We start from the raw sequence: 19,259 nt of genomic DNA, 5'->3' as shown, positions 1-19,259 counted from the left end.
CATAGCACACAAAAAGGGCTTCATCACGGGCGAACTAAAACGGTATGCTATTCGGGAGAGCTCGGAAAATGGCTACATGGAACTACGCAAAAAGTTCTACGACCGCCTAAGAGCTAGGGGCTACCCATCGAAGTTCCTACTCAAGTGTTTTTCGACCGTCCCCTACTCCATACGAAACCAACTACTCTCTAACCAACCCAACAACAAAAAACCTCCACCCATTGTTTTAAAGCTTCGATACTCCCCTTGTATCAAAAAACTCCAAATCGGAGCGCTCGTGAGAAACAAACTTAAACCCCTTCTAGGACAACCACAATACAGTTCCCTTACACCCCCTCTCACGTGTTGGCTAAATGGTAAAAAACTAAGAAACCACCTAGTACACGCATCCTTTCCCCCCACCTAATGTTTTATGTACTCTCACCCCTCTTAACCCCCACCTAAAGTCTTGTGTACACTCTTTTACCTTCCCTTTGTACACACTTTTGTATGTCCCACATACAAAGGACTCTCCTCCCTCTCCCTATAAAAAGAGCAACCTAGTAGGCTTAGTTTTCATCATTTGTACATCGGGCACTGAAGAGCCTCCATCGAGGCGAAATGCATTTGCCGATCGTTGCCTTATGATAGTAAAACTTTCTTTCCTTCTATGTGTTGCTCTTATCTAATTTTTTGTCTTAAGTTCTTAAGTACTTATTTAATAAATTTTTATTAAGTACTTGTTTAATCACTTTTTTATCAAATTTTTTTTTTGTCTTAAGTTTTTAAGCATTTATTTAATCATTTTCTATTAAGTACTTGTTTAATAAACATTTTTATTACGTACTTGTTTAACCCCTTTTTTTTAAGTACTTGTTCAATCATTTTTAGGTTTAACTTTTTGTTTAAACATTTGTTTAAGTACTCTCCTCTCTTAATCATAATCATTCTCTTCTCAACCATGACCCCTTTTCTTTAACCATAATCCCTCCCTTCTCTTTTAATCCTAACCTTGCGTTAAGTGTCTGCCCAAGTGTTTTCTTATCTAAATATTTGTTTAAACATTCGTTTAAGTACTTTGTTTAGCAACCCCTTCCCCCTTAATCATAATCCCTTCTTAACCATAATCATTTTTTAATCTCAATCTCTCTTTTCTATTTTTATTTTTATTCTTATTTTTTATAATAATCTTTCTTTTAAGTGTTTGCTTAAGCGTGTGTTTAAACAACTCTCGTTCATCTAAGCGTGTGGTTCCGTTTTAATAATACTCTATATTGGTGTTTTAATAGTACGTTATTGTTGTCTAATAACTTAAGTTATCCCAATGATCTTTAATATATTCTAAAAACTTTGATTAGGTTTAAATACTTTTGATAATTTCAACAAGCTACACTCCCCTAACCCCCACCCACGCCCTCACTTTTCTATTCTTCTAAAACTATATCACTACTTATGTTTAGACATACAAATAAGATCTAAACTTGAGTCCACCCCAAACAACCCTCGATGAAGTGCCGCACACTTTAAGCAATCTTAAAAAAAATGGCGAAAGACTTTCTCCGAGCTGCTTCGGTCAGGATTGCGCTCGCGACTTCGGAGTATTTAACAGCCGTGGTTGACGCGTTGCACACAGTTGTGACGAAAGTTTCCCATGATGAGGGAAGGCTGCTCATGAGTATCATTGCTCTGAGTTCATCCTCGATTGCCGTCCCCTGAGATGAGATTTGGGAGCTTATGCTTTCGTACTCATTGAGATGTGCTTGAACCGAATCTGATTCTTTCATTCGCAAGTTGTAGAGGTGCCGGATTAGAAACATCTTCGTTGCAGCGACCTTCTTTTCGTAGGTGTCCGACAGTGTTTTCCACAGTTCGAATGTTGTCGTACACGATTGCACCGTAAAGTATACCGATTCCGATAGGTGCATCCGAATCGTGGCGCGGACGATTCTGTCCAGCTTCTGCCACTCAATTGGTTTGTATCCTTCTGGAGGTTCTTCATTTTCGATGGGATCGATTTGCCCCTTGACTATGAGATAGTCCTGCATTTGCTCCTTCCAGAAGTTGAAGTTCGATCCATCGAACTTTCGTAGACTCATTTCTGACGAGCCAGATGTTGATGCCATCAAATTTGGTTTCGGTTGACGAAGCTCGGTTCGGAGTTGACTACGAACCTTGTTGGAGTGCAGCCGGTTGGCTCACCCGATATCGTTCTAGTCGGATTTGAACCCGAGTCGGTTCGGCTTCGGATATATGTATTGTTGAACTTGCTCGAATTGACTCCGGTAACTTGAGGGACAGAACCGACTGGTCTTCCCGAATGTTGCCGAGTCGGAGTGAGCCCGGTTCGCTTCCGAATATATATGCCAAATACCGATTATTGAAACCGATTGTCTGGACCGATTCTGCTTCGGGTGACTGCAGCGACGAGAGAGACGGATCCAACTGATCCTCCCGAATGTCGATCAGCCGGATGAAGCACGAATTGGGGTTGTTGTCTTGAGAACGATCTGCACCGAGCGGTTACAATGAGCGGCGAGCAGCGTTTGATGACCTCTTCGGATGCCGTTTAACCGAGTGGAGCACGATCGTGTCAATGTTGCACAAGGGGATTTCACCTCGAGCGGTTACGATCACAAGAAACAGAGTACAACCGGCTGGCTTACTCCAAGCGAAGATGATCTAACGCGATGAGATGCAAGCCTCGTTTTTCTTCTTCTTCTCTCTTCTTCGAATGACGCAGGAAACCGAATGCTGTGCAGGCTGAGACGACGGCCGACAGCAGGTTGAGGAACCGAATACTGTGCAGGCTCTGATACCAAATGTTGAAGACAAGGCCGTGTCGATGCGGAAGATCAAATAGCATTCGATTCGAGTTGAGTACCTGCATATGGCAGTTTCCAAGATCGTGCACAGAGAGAGAGAGAGAGAGAGAGAGAGAGAGAGAGAGAGAGAGGCACAAAAGACTTTCTATTCAATAGAAACAATAATACAACCAACCTTACAAAAAGGTTACAAGGTCACTTTATATAGTGACAAACTTAGGGCAACTACCCTTTATGCTAATTACACAAATGGCCCAAACTTGAGCTATACAAAAGGATAGTGTGAATACGTCCATTATACACTTGTATTCGACAACAACCATATCATATTTTTAGTCCTGTCCTGAACTATGTGCATCCCCAATATTTGTTTAGCTGGACCTAAATCCTTCATAGAAAACGATTTACTTGGAGCTTTCTTTAGGCTCGTAATCTTTTTAGCATCTTGTTTGACAACCAACATGTCATATACATAAAGTAAGAGAATCAGAAAATCACCTTCACCATACCTCTTGACAAAAACACAATGATTAGCTTGTGTTTTATGGAATCCATGTTCCAACATGAAGGTGGAGCTTGTTTCAGACCATACAAGCTCTTTCTTAGTCTACATACCAGTTTCTCTTTTCCTTTCATCACAAAACCCTTTGGTTTCTTCATATAAATTTCTTCTTCTAAATCCCCATGCAAGAATGTTGTTTTTACATCCAATTGTTCTATTTCTTAGTCTACATACCAGTTTCTCTTTTCCTTTCATCACAAAACCCTTTGGTTTCTTCATATAAATTTCTTCTTCTAAATCCCCATGCAAGAATGTTGTTTTTACATCCAACTGTTCTATTTCCAGATTCATACTAGCAGCTGGCAATTATACTCAATATAGTCCGGATGGATGTCATTTTTACGACTGGTGCAAATATTTCATCAAAATCAACACCTTTTTTATGTTGAAATCCCTTCACCACAATTCATGCCTTATATCTAGGTGAGTTGCCATCTTCTCCAATCTTCAGTTTGAAAAGCCACTTGTTTCTTAGAGCTTGCTTTCCATTCGGTAGCTCCACTAGATCGTAGGTGTAATTTTCGTGCAAGGAGTCCATCTCATCTTGCATGGCACTATACCACTTCTCCTTGTATTCATCTGCCATAGTTTCTTCATAGCATTCGAGTTTATACTCATCGGTCAATATGACATATTGGCTAGTTGGGTACCGAGAGGATGTTTTCCTTTGTCTAAGTGAGTATCTTCTTCCTCCAACAACCGGATCATGTCCAATTGTGTTTGTTGATTCTTCATCCAGTTCAGATTAATGTGCATCAGCATGTTGATGTGAGACGACCGACTCAAACTCAACCTCATCGATTGGTTGTTGTATGTCAGCCCCAGAAATATGCACAATTTAGACTTGTTGTCCATCTTTGAACTCTGGTCCTTTGTAACATGCATATACACCAAGCATCTAAAAACCCTCAAGTGCTGGTAAGACACATTCTACCTGTCCACCTGTTTATAAGATAAACCGTTTGTCAACATAGCCTCAGCCCAATACGATCTTAGAAGTTTTTCATGTGACAACATGCTTCTTACCCTTTCCATTATAGTTTGATTCATCCTCTCTACGAGACCATTCAACTCGCGAGTCTTCGACAATGTATACTCAAGTTTTATGTCGTGAGTCTTATGGTACAACTAAAATTGTCCTTTAGACTCACCATCGTTATCTGTTTGGACATCTTTCAACTTCTGTCCAGATTCTCTTTCAGCCCTTGCATGAAACGCTTTAAAGACTAACAACACATGGTCTTTAGACTTCAGCACGAAAGCCCACAACTTTCTGCTATAGTCATCAATAAATGTCACAAAATATTGTCCACCCCTATGTGATTGAGCATCTATGAAGCATACATCTGTGTGGACCAACTCTAGTGCACATTCTCTTCTTTTCAGTAGCCTAGAGTGAAAAGCAACCCTGTTGTGGCCAAGCTTTTTATGCCATAACTCACCATCTGAGTCAGCTACCACATTGGCCTCATATCTACACAACTTTGCATGCATTACATATAATGTACCCAATTTTTGTGCTCGGGCCACTATCAAAATTCTCTTGAAAACCTTCCAAATACCATTCTAAAAACTACCACTATAGCCTTCGTTGTCAAGTCTTCTGGTTGATATTAGGTTCAGTGTGACATCCGACACATGTCGCACATCCTTCAATATTAACCTACAAGGCTACAACCAATTGATGTTAGCAAGCACACACTTCCAATACCAACTATCTCGCATGCTCCATCATTTCCCATCTTTACATAGCCATAGTCACCAAATGAGTAAGATGAGAAACATTCTCTTGTCACAGTTAGGTGAAACGATGCGCCAGAATCAACTACCCAAGAGCACTCATCATTTACAAGATTGACCCTAGCTTGTTTGGAAATGAATAGTAGTTCCTCCTCACTGGCTGTGATGGCTGAGGTGTTTTTCTCATCATAATTTTTTTTGGGTTCAACATCATCAACAATGCCTTTGTCCTTCTTAAGGCGTCGACAATTCTTTTGGAAATGACCAGTTTTCCCACAATAGCAACATGTGAGTCTTCCTCTAGACTTTGACCTGGCATGAGACTTGTCTCGATTTTGTAGACTCCTCCTATGTTTACTTCTTCCTCTACCAATGTTTTTTGCCACATTTGCTTCCGATTGAGACAAGACACTCTGACCTTTTCTTCTTGTCTCTTCGTTCAAAATGCTTGTCTTTACTACTTGTAAAGACAAGTTCTCTTCTTGGCAAGAAGCACTAAGTGACACTACTAGGTTCTCCCAACTGTCCAGTAGGGTACACAATAGTAACAAGGCTTGCATCGCATCATCTAATGGGAACTTCAATTATGCTAACTGGTTTACTAACCTCATGAAAGTACTGATGTGCACCACAACGCTATCACCATTTGTGTACTTTAGCCTCACCAACTTTCTCATCAAGGAAGCTTTATTAAGAGCCTTTTTCCTTTCATACAAGTTAGAGAGCTTATGCCACAAGTCGTGGGCATTTGTATTGTTTGCTACATGTTGAAGGATGTTCACGTCTACACATTGTTTGATGGTTTCCACAACCATTCTATTTAGGGTTTTCCACTCATATTCTATTTACCTCCGTTGGTATATCCTTCCTATCTATGGGCTCATATAAATCCCTAACTATCAGAAGATCCTCCATCTTGATCGTCGAGTCAGAATAGTTGTGAGAGTTTAGGAGTATCATTCCTGGAAAACCAGTCACACTTCCTTCCATCTAGAACCTAATGTTGTGATACGAATTTGTTATGTTTACAATTAAACATAATCATAAAATTAATCTAAGACACAAATCAGATACACACGATTTACGTGGAAACCCTAAAACCAAGGAAAACCACGAAGCAGTAAAATTTCCACTATTAGTCAACAATATAGAACTCAAGATTACAAGACTCCCTAGCTTGCTAAGGGAAAAACTCAAAGAAATATTATATCAAACACTAGAGAGGAGACAAAGCTAACAATAGAACAATGGTGCATAGGACGACAGAGCCTGCGCAGGTATATGGTACCACAAATTGTTGTCTAATATCACTTCTATTGTTTGGGCAAGTTCCACAAAACAATGTCTGCCCCTTCTCTCTCTCTCTCTCTCTCTCTCTCTCTCTCTCTCTCTCTCTCTCTCTTCTCTCTGTCTTGCTCACACAATTTCTGTTAAACACTCAACATTCTCGCTACTACTCTATCTTCACTTCGTCTTCTTCACTCACGCTATCTCGACACTTCCTTCACTATGTCTCTACATGTTGTCTCTCACACAGTTCACACTATCTCAACTCTATATTGCTTGCGTGCTCACTTTCAGATCTGGTTTCAAATGGTTGACCTATGGGTCAGATGGTCAAACCAACCAGTCGGTTGACCAATAAACATATACAAACATACATACATACATATATATAGGTCAACCATCTGGTCAATCCGACTAGTCGACCCCCAAATCAACCGACCGACCAGAATTTGGTCATCGACTTCTCCCATCAAGAGGGACACAATACCTAACAATAACTAGAACGTGTTCCATTACTCAACTTCATGCATCATACTTGATGAATTTGAACATCAATAATTTCTAAATGCCTATTTTGAGATCACCACGAGTTCCAACGTATCCCTCACTACAAGGAGCATGACAATATAAAATCCTCCACTTACCTCAGTGCAACACGTGATATCCTCATGTTGAAACTATTTTGAAGGTTTGGCAAATGAGTAGGTTTCCCTCGAGGCTCAAAGGTAGGTATTCATTCCTTGATTACATTTTTCTCCTTTTAACCAATACATGTTTCACCTTGCCATAATATTAATTCATAGTTATTTTTCTAATGTAGTCTTTTTTGAACTACATTATTTGGCAATGTAATATCATTTGGAGGAGTATTAAGGACCTCAACTACTAGTCTGCATTGGCATTTTGCCACAAAAGGGGCCAAAGTTACCACATTTGAAGCTTTGACTGTCAAAAGAGCCACAATTCAATTGGCACCATACCAACATTGTCTCTTATGTTTGAAAATCATTTTGTAATGGTCTTATTTGTTGGGAAACATGTCCCTCTGGATGGGAAGAGAATGAACCAAATTGGATGGAGTCAATAAGTATTTCGACCTTGGTCGAAATAAAAAACGGGAGACTATATATGTAAATAGTCTAAATGTGCCCCTTGTGGGCTATGTATGTAAATAGCCAGAAAGTTGTATATGTATAAATACAACTAGGGCAACTTTTTTGGTAGTTACAGTGAATCATTATTCTTGTATAGTTACAATGTAGTTGTCTCAGCAACTGAGAGTAAGAGAGAGGGAGTGTGTGTGTGAGTTAACGAGTGAGCAACTCTACAGTCGTCTTTCAGATGAAGGAGAGCTTGAGGTTGTTGCCTCGAGCTTCTCGTTGTACTCCTCCCTCATAGTGATTCTGTTTTGGAGTTTGTGAACTCCATGTGGTTTTTCCCTTTCGGGTTTTCCACGTTAAACATCTGGTGTCTCTGTGTTCTCTTTTTCTAGTATTTTTTGTTCTCTGTCTGTGCATTGTCATTGTCGATTCTTTGCACCCAAATATATGTACGAGTAACCGGTTGTGGCTGGTCACGATCCTCACATTATTTACAAGATTTCTATATCATGTATTGTAATTTGTCAATATTGATCATGCTCTTACATTTGGGGCTATTATTAATTTGCTTGACTACTCTATGATTTGTCATATAACAAAACATGTGGATGAAAACTTCGGTTCCACCTCAACCAAGATTGAGCACTCTTGCATCAAAATGTTTTGGAACTTCATTGATTGTGTGTGTAGGACAACATGACTTGTTATTGAAAAAGGCAAGAAGGTTTGACAAATTTATCCTTTTGTTTGTTTGCTTTGACAATCTTTTAATTAAATCATTCAACCTAGCATTTGCATTCTTTGTCCACACTATTTTGCCCCACCATAAAATGAACCAAGAACAACAATATTCTTCATGTAAATAAACATACAATACCTCAATTGTACTCCAAGTCTACAATATTTATTTTCCTCACATCCATCATAGCATAAAGTTTTTATAGCTAAAACGTCCTTCAAGGCATGGTTCATGAAGTTTCATGAAGTATGCTCCATTACTTTGCAACCAACTCGTAGTTGCTTTATGTTACAATTCGTGCATATGGTCCTTTAGGTCTCACACATTAATCTTTGTATAATTGGCTTCACTTGTAGAATCGTAATTTTAATCGAAAGAAGTCGACAATAAACTTTAAATATATTTTTTGACCTTTCATTAGGTTTTGTTGTTGTCAAGTTTGCGGTCAATGTCAATGTCAAGGTGACAAGCACCCCCACGAAGGTGATTTTCCTATTATTGCAGGTGATCACTTGGTGGTCAAGATCGAACTCTTTGTGCCTGTTTCATTTTATGAAATGATTCTCTCGAATATTGCTACATAAAAATTAGGACACTTGCACCACCACTTACATAAAAATTAGGGTAAAAACACTTCTCAACAACTTTATAACTTTGACTTTCTTATTTTTAGCTCTATATTCAATTACTAGTCACTTTTCAATATTAGAAGCATCACTCTTCATAAAAGTTTCTAATTTATTTTGAGTGTTCCCCTTCAACTCACTGGGCATTATCAACTTAGTTTGTTACTCGTTCCTTTAACATGATACATCTACATTTTCTTCAAAACTCTCTTATCGACCATGACACCAATGGAGATGAAGAACTTGTCATGACTATCACAATAGTTTGAAAAGTGGATACCACAAAGAAACAACGAACTATATTGATAGTTGTATATTGTATGAAGACAATGAACTCATGTCAATTATCACAACAACTTGTAAAGTTAGTTTTTAAGTATGTATGTGTTGCCATTGCAAACTTCAATTCTAACTTTTTTTTTCCAAATCAAAATTCATATGAGAGCGTTTATGATCGGAAGATGGAACAATTGACAATAATCTACACATTTACGTATGTCTTTGTTGTCATTACAAACTTCAAATTTGTCTATAGTTTTTTTCCAAATCAAAGTTCATATGAGAGTGTTTATGATTGGAAGAATGGACAATAATCTATACATACATAAACAAATCTTACACACACACACACACACACACACACACACACACACACACTCTCTCTCTCTCTCAGCAAGATACAAACATAATATATGCATGGTTGTACTCATGCAAGCCACATAATTTACCATTGAGATCACGAAGATAGAGGGATGTCGAGTACATGATTGGGATTAGAATTTAACCCCCACATTGACCCCATAGAATTGCAAGTGAAGCAAGTAAAAAAGTTCAAATGTTGAAGAGATGGCTTGGAAGATGGGGTACATTACATTCACTTCATGATGCCTCGATAGTTTCCTCGTGGGATGAAACTTTTTTCACATCAAGCGGTAGGATTAATGTTGGCTTCTTCGTGACTAGTCCGCAAGTTTGATGGGAATCCACTTGCTAGTTTGTAGTTCAAAAAACTTCAATCATGGTCATGTGAACTTGACCAGAAACATGAACCTCTCCAACATAGCCAGTTATTATTATCCGTGTGTTAAACATAGAACCATATGGTTCCTTTTCTCAGAAATCCCAAACACTAAACTACAATCAGGGTAAAAACAACAACTATGGCATGCAAAATTTCATAATCCTTTGGGTTTTTCTTCACGGGGAAGAAAAAGCTCTGCGAGGGAGCAAAGACGAAAACCTCACTCGGCTCTCACTGTACATCCGGAAATCGTCATCATTCTCGGATGAATACCCACGACCGTTTGTCGGGTCGAATCGTGAGAGTAAATTTTTGTTTTGTCAGGAGAAGCCCTCCCTAGGCGGGATGAATTTGTCCTGGCCAGTGTGAAACCGGACAAATGGAACACATAAGCTCCAAAGCCAGTCCCTCCCCCCAAGTCCCCTGCTTCTCGACAGACTTTAATACGAGATCTGGCACCATAGCCGGATCTCAGGCGATTGATGCCGCTGCAGAATTAGGGTTAGTTTTAGTTTTTTCTTCTTCTTCTTTTCCTTTGTTTTGGGGGGGATCGATCTCAGAAATAAATGAAGGAGCAGGATTAAGTTTAGTGATCGGTTTGGATCTCATGGAGCGAAATTAAGACTCTAATTTTTTACGTAGACGCAGAAACAGAAGCAGAAATAGGGTAAGAGGTTCTGGACTAGTGTTGCTGAAGCAGAAAAAAACAATCAGATCCGCAAAGGAATTAAAGCTCGATCATAGGAATAGATTCTGAGGTAGAAGTAGGGTTAGGGTTTCGGATCGATCGCAGGACTCATGCTGAAGCAGACTGAGGGTTAGGATTTTGGGTGGATTTTAGGCAATTGTTACCGAGGCAGAGCTTGGTTAGAGTTCGGATTTGGTTTTTTGAATTGATCTCAGGAATTGATCCTGAAGAAGAATTAGAGCTAGTATTTTAATAACAAGAAAGGAAAAGGGTTGGTTTTTTTATAACAATAAAGGAACTGATGCTGAAGCAGAAATAGGGTTAGGATTAGGGTTACTGTTATTTTTTATGCTCAAACAAGGAAGATAAATCAGGTCCTTGATCGTTGCTCAATTTCAAATAAATAAAGAGATTCTTTTGCTCTAAGAAAAGAATGGCGTCTAGGAATCGAACTGCAGTTTTCAGAAAGTATAGAGATGCATTACGCCAAGTTCGACTCTCATCTGATCCACCATCATTATCATCATCAGTTATGCCTTCTTCATCAGGACCCGTCATTGAACTTGCCACTGCTCCTTTCATGAACCAGAAGACGGGCTATAGCATTGTTAGTGGGGTGGACATGGACAATCCTCAGTATGAGTTCTATACCTTTTTCTCCCCCCCCTCTCTCTCTTCACCACTATTGTTTATTTTGCTATTTCTCTGTAATTTTATAGTCTTTCCCTCTTCCTTACTCAATTTGATGATTTTCATGCCTTTTAGATAATATGTGATCACCAATCTAAGAATGGTAGAATTTTTCGATCTTGCAAATATGTTAATTGTTGATAAACACTGTGACTACACTCACGTAATGTTTGGAGGCTAGGAATCGAGAAGATTCAATCAATGTATACTCTCTCTCTCTCTCTCTCTGTATGTTTGAATTGTGTTGAGATGCAGTAGATCTATACTCTCCATCACTCTCTATGTTTAGAGGATCTTCATGCATTATATGTCCTTTATGATCATTGAGATCCAAATCAAGATTCAACCAGTTTTACTGAACTGCCAACATTTGAATGTTCAATGTTGCATATACATTAACTGTCCATATCTGTGTTCATTAGAATATTTTAATTTTCTCATCAACAGAATTCTGCTCTCACAAGTTTGTCACACAAGGAGTGCTGTGATTGATGTAGAGGAATTGGTATAAGACTCAAAAGGTCTATATTTTTATCTGAGAGGATCATGATGCTTCATAGATGATTTGATCTTCTGTGGTCAGTGAGTCAAATTGAGGTTGCCTGTACCAAGTCCCGTAACATTTTAAAAATGTCAATATTGTAAACACTATAATGGTCAATTATACATTTGTCTATGCTAGAAGATTGTAATTTCCTCATCTAGGGAATTTCTCTTTAAATATAGCTTGTCACATTAGTGTGTTTGAGGCTGATAGGAATTGGGTTGCAATTTAATAGGAGTTGTCACAGTGATGAAAACTCAGACACAGTTCTCTTTTTTCTGAAAAACCCATACTTCTGAATGCTCACAAGGGGAGCACCTTGAAAGCAACAATGTAGGTATCAACATATGATAAACAACCTAGGCTTGATTGCTTTGGGATCCTTCTCTTCATACACATGGTTGGTGTATGAGTACTAGAGAATTTACGCTCGCAGGAGTTAGTTGTTACAATAGCCAGCTAGCCAATTTCTAAAACAAGCCTGAAGCAAGGACATCTACAGCCTATGAGTCAATTATTAAAACAAGCCCAAAGCAGGGACATCTACAGCCTATGAGTCAATTTCGAGAAGAGTCCATTGATTATGAATGCAAGTTTTTGGCCCTACTTTGATGAGTTCATTGGGAGCTGGAGACTCAATAAGTTTTGGCTTTTCATGGCTCAATAGAATGAAAGCCAGATCTGATTGAAGAGAGATGATGTCACATCTGACTTTGAAAATGCTCCTTAGGATTAGCATGTCTTGTAGATGGCTGAGTGAGACTTGGCAATCTGTAAGGGAGGACTCCAACACAAGCTGACTCAGACTCACACAATGAGTTAACCCATTGGATTGATTGAAGGGGAGATATAAATAATGGTTCAACACCAAAGCACTGAGGCACGTGTATAAAAGTTCAGGTTAGGTGTTCTGTTTGGAGTTCAGATGATCAAAATTTAAAAGAAACAAAATGTGTAGTGTTTGGATTATTGACATGTAAAAGGAGGAAAAGGGAGCTATCTACTCGACAGAAATGCACTCAAAGAAGCTCAAAACAGGTTAGGTGTTCTGTTTGGAGTTCAGATGATCAACATTTAAAAGAAACAAAATGTGTAGTGTTTGGATTATTGACACATAAAAGGAGGAAAAGGGGAGTGTCTATTTAACAGAAATGCACTCAAAGTCGCTGTGATTGCAATAAGGTTCAGTTTTCTCTACTGGAAGGTGGACGAAGTGAGGACAATTGACAGTTAGAAAAGGATAAAATAGTCCTGTCTGGCTTGTCCAGGTGGTCGAGGTGCAGTGAAAGAAGCTAAATTGTTGAAGACCTATGGAGTCATCAGGAGCTGCAAGATTTGAACGACAAAGGAAGCAGTTACAACTGTTTCCAAGTGATTCCTTAGAGATCTGCATTACGGTAAACATTTGTGTGTTAAGGCCCTAGGGTAAGCAAGTTTCACAGCTGGCATCTCAACATCAAGACTTGTGGAGACATGATTTTTTTTAAAGAGTGTCTAATGATTTAGTAGAATTATTTAAATCCAATAAATTATAGTGGAATGTGGCTCTAAATTTCGCTGCTTAAAAACAGGGAAACACTGAATTCTTTGATAGATGAGCTGTATTTGAACATTTTGAGTAGTCATTGGCTTGTGAATCATAATTCTTATACCAAACCAAACACATGTTTCCACTATCCTCAAGACACGGCAAAAAGATAACAGTATATGCATTGAACATGGAATATGCATTCCAATATGCTTTAATGGGAATGCAACTGGAGCTTTTAGCACATGATCAAGAGTTTTGTTAGATCATATACCATATCTTATTTTATGTTTTTGAAAAATACAATCGGTGTAGGGCAGGAGCTGTCACAGTGGGTTTGCCACCTGCATGGGTGGACATCTCAGAAGAGATATCAGATGACATGCAAAGAGCCCGCACGAGAATGAACGAGTTGGTGAAGGCCCATGCAAAGGCATTAAGGCCCATCTTTGGTGACAACAAGGGGGAGCAGCAGATGATAGAATCACTGACCCGAGAAATCACAACTCAGTTGAAGAAGTGCGAAAAAAATCTTCAGCGGTTATCTGTTGGGTCTGACACTGGTGAAGATGCAAACCTAAGGAAAAATGTTCAGGTGAGGATCAGACCCTTGTCTGCCTTTTTCTTTTTCTTTCGTAAATATTCTTATTCCTTACATCTACAAGTTTGTTTACTAACAGAGGTCTTTAGCAACTAATCTCCAATCTTTGTCCATGGAGTTTCGGAAACAACAGAAGGGGTACTTGGAAAGATTGCGACAACAACAAGATGTATATCCTTGCTCTATTTTTGGTTGTCTACTAGTCCGTTGTATTTATATGTTGGGTATGTGATCTTTGAATCAGAGGTTTCTTTGCAGACTCCATCAGGAGCTGACCTGGGTGTAGATTTGAACGGTCATAGATCTATCCTCATTGATGACAATGACGATTTGGTATGATTCCACTTGATTCTCTGGCATATAATAGGTATACTGTTAGAAGAGCATATTTTATTAGTGTGACAAGCTTAATAATTGCACAAGAATTTAACTGCCTATAGTAAAAATGGTACCAATCCGTGTTGGAATAGGAGAATATCCTAAAGGCATATGATGCTTCAGAGCTCCTGGTGTTACTTTTCTAGTGTAAGAGAACAAAACTTGGTTAGAATATCGTGATTGCATAATAAATACTTGCACACAACAACAGATTGCTGCTGGAAACTGGAAGCATCAATCATATACTGCCCAGAACTATCTAATATCTGTTATCTTCTCATGGAGATATTTCTAATTTGTTGTAATTTTTTCGTTTGATGTTAAATGATTACAAATTACAATATTGTTACAGAATAATGTTAAAATCCTCATTGCAACTGATAAGAGAAAAGTTGGCATGAGATGGGAACTACTTTATGATTGCATAGGCGATAAAATTTTAGCTTCAGTTTCTGTTTTGTGTTTTAAATATCTTACTTTCATACACTATAGAATACAGGTAGGATTCAAATGCTCTTTTTACAAAAATAAGCATAAATTTTTTCCTTACCAATATGATAGATCTTTCAGTTTCTGGGTTGTATTTTGACATCTTTGTGATGATATAGGAACAGAGGTTTGAGAGCAGGCAACACTTGTCCCAAGTGAAAAGGCTGGATACTCAAGCAGCTGAACGAGAAAAGGAAATCATTCAGGTACCTTACATTTTGCCATCGTGTACAAGTCTCTCTCTGTGTCTCTTATTAGTTCGTTATTTCTCATAGTCAGACAATGTTGCATGCATATCATTTTTTTATGTTAAAAAGTTACGTCCCTCTCAAAACTGTGATCTCTCTTCAACACCCAATGGTATGTATGACACTGAATTATAATATTGATGTTTTGTTGCATCTTTTATTTTGTGAGACAGATAGTGGAGTCAGTGAATGATTTAGCACAGATTATGAAAGACTTATCTGTGTTGGTGATAGACCAGGTAGTAAATTTATGTTTTTGCTGAATACAATTTCTCTAAAATGAATTATCTTATTGTATTTTTGGTGCTACTTCTAGGGAACAATCGTTGATCGTATAGACTACAATATACAAAATGTTGCATCATCAGTTGAACAAGGAGTGAAGCAATTGGAAAGGGTAAAAAATTGTTTTCCATTTTTAAAAGCTCTAAGCTACAAAGAGTCTATTATTTTCAATCATATAGGATTCTAAACTAAAAAGCCTCAAATTAATTAACATCAAAAAATTGATTATACTAATAGATCATGTAGCATCAAAACTTCAAGTCCTCATTAATTACTATCCTCAATTGAGGCCATTTAATAGATCAAACTTAAAAGTCATTGGCAGTAACTTACATCCAAATATTGTAGACTGTGTAGGGTTGAAACTGAGACTTTGTAGTAATTTGCATCCAATATATTGAGATGATTAATAGTTCATTGAAGGACTAAACTTAAAAAAACTTTGTATAAATTAACGTATAAAATTTGTGTGGGTCTATACAGGCGGAAAGAACCCAAAAGCAAGGGGGCATGGTGCTATGTGTGATGATTCTCATCTGCCTTTGTATCTTCATGATCTTTCTACTCATTATGAAGTCGATTCTCTTTTGATTACTCATGTATTTTTATTCAGAGCTTATTCTGGTTTTTGTTGAGGCCAAGAAGGTGTTACAGAGAAGAGATCCTCAAATCTGCTTCTAAAATAAGCACATGATTATTATTTTTGGCACTTTCTCTATGAAATGAGAAGGGATGTTCCGGATAAAAGTGGAGGTGACTTCAAGTGCTCCCTTGTTCCACCTAACTCATCACTACAAACCTGTCCAAACGTTAGATTGATAAGAAAAAAAGACCAATGTGTGAATTTGTCTCGTAATAAAGGCAAAGCACTCTTCTTACTACAAAGTAGCTCATAAAACATCCTGGGGGAAACTATCCACACATGAGATTATATTATGTAGAAACGGAATCGTATTTTTAAAACACAACTTACCTGGTATTCTCTCAAAAGTCATCGAGAGTGTTCAAATTCTTTGTTGTAGAAGCTTCAAGTTTGGTGTACATGAAAGTGAGTGGTAGATGGACTCTTTTTTAGTTTTCTACTACAGCATTGGATCAATTATCTTTTCCAGGTACATCGATAGACTTTTGTGTAGTCTCCTTACATTATGTAATATCCAAATTGAGTTTATATATACAAATCAGGTTTGGTGCTTTGATAACCAAACTACAAACATTGTTAAGAAGGATTAATAATCTAAGGGAGTTTGTAATTTGGAAAACCCTAAATTGATTTGATGCATTTTTTCCTTTGTTTTTTTTGTAACAAATAAGAATGCAATATAATGGAGATTTTGTTGGCAAGTACACAGCGCTTAATGTAAAAGTGTATATTTCCTGGTAAGTATGATATAATACTTAGTGAAATAGTATCAAAATTAATAAAGCATATATTTCCTGGTTTCGCAAGTATGATACAATACTTAGTGAAATAGTATCAAAATTAATAAATTATATATTTTCTGGTAAGTATGATGTGATGTTTACTGAAAGACTATCAACAGGGATAAAGTATATGTTTATTGATTGAGTTGTATAGCATTAGTAGCTATGGATTCCAAATATATGAACTTGGTTTACATACTCTTTGACAGGAAAGTACTTTTCATTGGAGGTATGTGCGAGAAGCCTATATGTAAACTAACGTATCACTTTGTCCATTCTTATGTTTCAGAAATGAGTGGTTGGCTCATCTCAATTCATTCTAGGTCATTATGTGCAAGCCTAGAAGTAAATGACTGAAGTTGCTTTGTTTATTCCTATGTTTTGGAAATAATTGTAGTCACATCTCATCTACTTTCATGTGTTAAAACCTATATATGCTAAGCCAAAGAATTATTGATGGTATGACAAACTTAATCCAAATTATGGTGGTATAATGAGTGTTTAATGTGCCAACCTATGAAATTTGCAATGCGTGTTCAAGAACTTAAAAAGACCAAGCTGATGATTTCTTATCAACCCTTCGATAAGCTTCACAAATAAAGATGAATGTAGTTAAAAATAACCTGAAGTTTGGTAATCCTATTGTTCCTAGCTTTTTTTTCTATTTCACATGCATTATTTTTTGCTATTTGATTAGGCGTTCACTTCCAATTCATGTGAAGATGCTATTCTCATAGCCATTAACCTGATTGCATGATATGGTCCTTGCAATGGACATTTAATTATTGTAGTTGTATTCGAGAGTAAAGGTTTCTTTATTAAGTTTATTGTTATAAATTAGATTTATGTAGTTAAATCCTCGTAAGCGAATTGGATTCAAAGTAAACACTTTGAAGTACCATAGATTTAAATATATATATATATGCAAGCTCCCGAAAACCTAAAAATGATTTGGATATGTATAACTACTTGAAGTTTGTTGGATTTATGATGCAATCTAAATCATTTGGGTGGCATGTATTCATTATCTCATTTCTCCCTCTATCATAATTAGAGATTAATTCTCTCTCTTCTCTAATGGTAAATTGTTATACTACCAACACAAGGCCTTAGGGTTAAGGTTTGATTTTTACACGTCCCTATATTACATCATGCATTTTTTTCATTGATTTACTAGATGCCATTGTGGAATGTAGGGGTAGAATGCATAATCTTCTTTTCTTCATCAAACAACCTTATCAATTGAGCTATAACACACTCTCTAGTAAATCATATAGTTAAATTATTTGTATGTAAAAACAATATAGTATTGTTGCCCCCCTCCTTACATAGGTAGAGGGACATTTCCCAAGCCCATCAAAAAAATGGAATACTTAACAAGAAACAATCCCTACATGAGCTAGCATCCACATATGTTGCATAAGTGTGCTTTTCAACATTCTAATGTATGCGTTTACTCCATTCCATGTCTACCATCAAAAGTCATCTCCAAATTCAAGGAAGAATAGTGAGATCAAGGGTGGTCTAGTTTTTATGTAATTCCGCCATATATCTACCTATGCCAATCATATTTTACTTCCAATTCTAGTGATAACTTGTTTTTCACTTGTAATACCAAGTTTAATGTAAGCTTGAAGGCTAGGTATTTACATTGTGATTCAATTTATTGAATATGTATGCTTCTTTAGGTTCCAATATCGGTATATGGCCCTAGATGTTCTTGGGAGTTTTGTATTTGCATTGCCATATTAATCATTGATAATTAAATTAACACATTCGCATATAATCTCTCATTCTCTCTCTACATTTTGGTCCAATGGTTTATATTGTAGCATCAATCCCAAGCCTTGGGTTCAATGCTCAACTTCCATGCCTCTCTATCACAACCTATATTTTTTTCTTAATTTATCCATCTGGGCAAAGATAGATAGATATATAGATAGATCTCGATCTCATTGTAATTAGCTAGCTTACCCTAGTGGTAAGTCATTACACTACTAACACAACATCTTGGGGTCGAAACACAATTTTCTCACCTCTCTATTATTCCATAGGTATCTCTTATTTCACTAGATGCCATTGTGGAATGTAGGGGTTGAACCTATGACCACTTGTGGTCTCCATTGTGCAACTCTAACAATAACCCTTTCTTTTTTGTTGTAATTAGCTTACCCTAGTGGTAAGTTGTTTACACTACTAGCACTACATCTTGGGTTCGAAACCCAATTTTCTCACCTCTTTACTACTCCATGATATCTCTTATTTCACTAGATGCCACTATGGAATGTAGGGGTTGAAACCATGAACACCTGGTCTCCATTGGGCGACCTTACCAACTGAGCTATGTCCATCTCGGTTCTCTTTTTCTTTCTCTCTCTCTCTCTCTCTCTAAAGGTTCAAAAGAGTCCCTCACATAGACTTTGATGGAACTACATCCAAATGGTTGTTGAATACTATAGATGTTGCACCTAATTACAAAACCATATTCGAACACATCCATACATGTT

The 19,259-nt window shown here is 37.4% G+C and overlaps 1 protein-coding gene and 1 long non-coding RNA gene across 3 annotated transcripts in view; one reads left to right on the top strand and one right to left on the bottom strand.

Moving 5' to 3' along the window:
• The window catches only part of LOC147866474 (uncharacterized), a 51,802-nt gene that overhangs the window by 30,140 nt on the left and 2,403 nt on the right, over positions 1–19,259 (bottom strand). The window lies entirely within an intron of this gene.
• On the top strand, positions 10,310–16,616 carry LOC147866475 (tlg2p-like protein a). Of its 2 annotated transcripts, none has more exons than XM_087316924.1 (8): positions 10,310–11,200; positions 13,642–13,921; positions 14,007–14,096; positions 14,186–14,260; positions 14,920–15,000; positions 15,216–15,281; positions 15,359–15,439; positions 15,811–16,616. In XM_087316924.1, exons 1-8 carry the CDS (start codon positions 10,998–11,000, stop codon positions 15,916–15,918), a joined length of 984 nt encoding a protein of 327 aa, XP_087173050.1. In that variant the 5' UTR covers positions 10,310–10,997; the 3' UTR covers positions 15,919–16,616. The 2 variants fall into 2 exon arrangements, with proteins under 2 accessions (XP_087173050.1, XP_087173049.1); XM_087316923.1 differs by having other exon boundaries at positions 10,311–11,200; positions 14,914–15,000.

The sequence above is a fragment of the Azolla caroliniana genome, unplaced genomic scaffold, assembly GCF_043228905.1.
Source record: "Azolla caroliniana isolate FFs.n. ecotype wild unplaced genomic scaffold, voAzoCaro1.0.p SCAF_3, whole genome shotgun sequence".
NCBI classification, from domain to species: domain Eukaryota; kingdom Viridiplantae; phylum Streptophyta; class Polypodiopsida; order Salviniales; family Salviniaceae; genus Azolla; species Azolla caroliniana.
This window is presented reverse-complemented; position numbering and strand designations above follow the sequence as displayed.

Bases quoted from the DNA above. Each gene is read 5' to 3' on its own strand.
- LOC147866475 (XM_087316923.1), top strand. From the start codon at position 10,998: ATGGCGTCTAGGAATCGAACTGCAGTTTTCAGAAAGTATAGAGATGCA. The intron at 11,201-13,641 runs GTATGAGTTCTA...CAATCGGTGTAG, and splicing joins GTGGACATGGACAATCCTCA to GGCAGGAGCTGTCACAGTGG. The intron at 15,282-15,358 runs GTAGTAAATTTA...TGCTACTTCTAG, and splicing joins CTGTGTTGGTGATAGACCAG to GGAACAATCGTTGATCGTAT.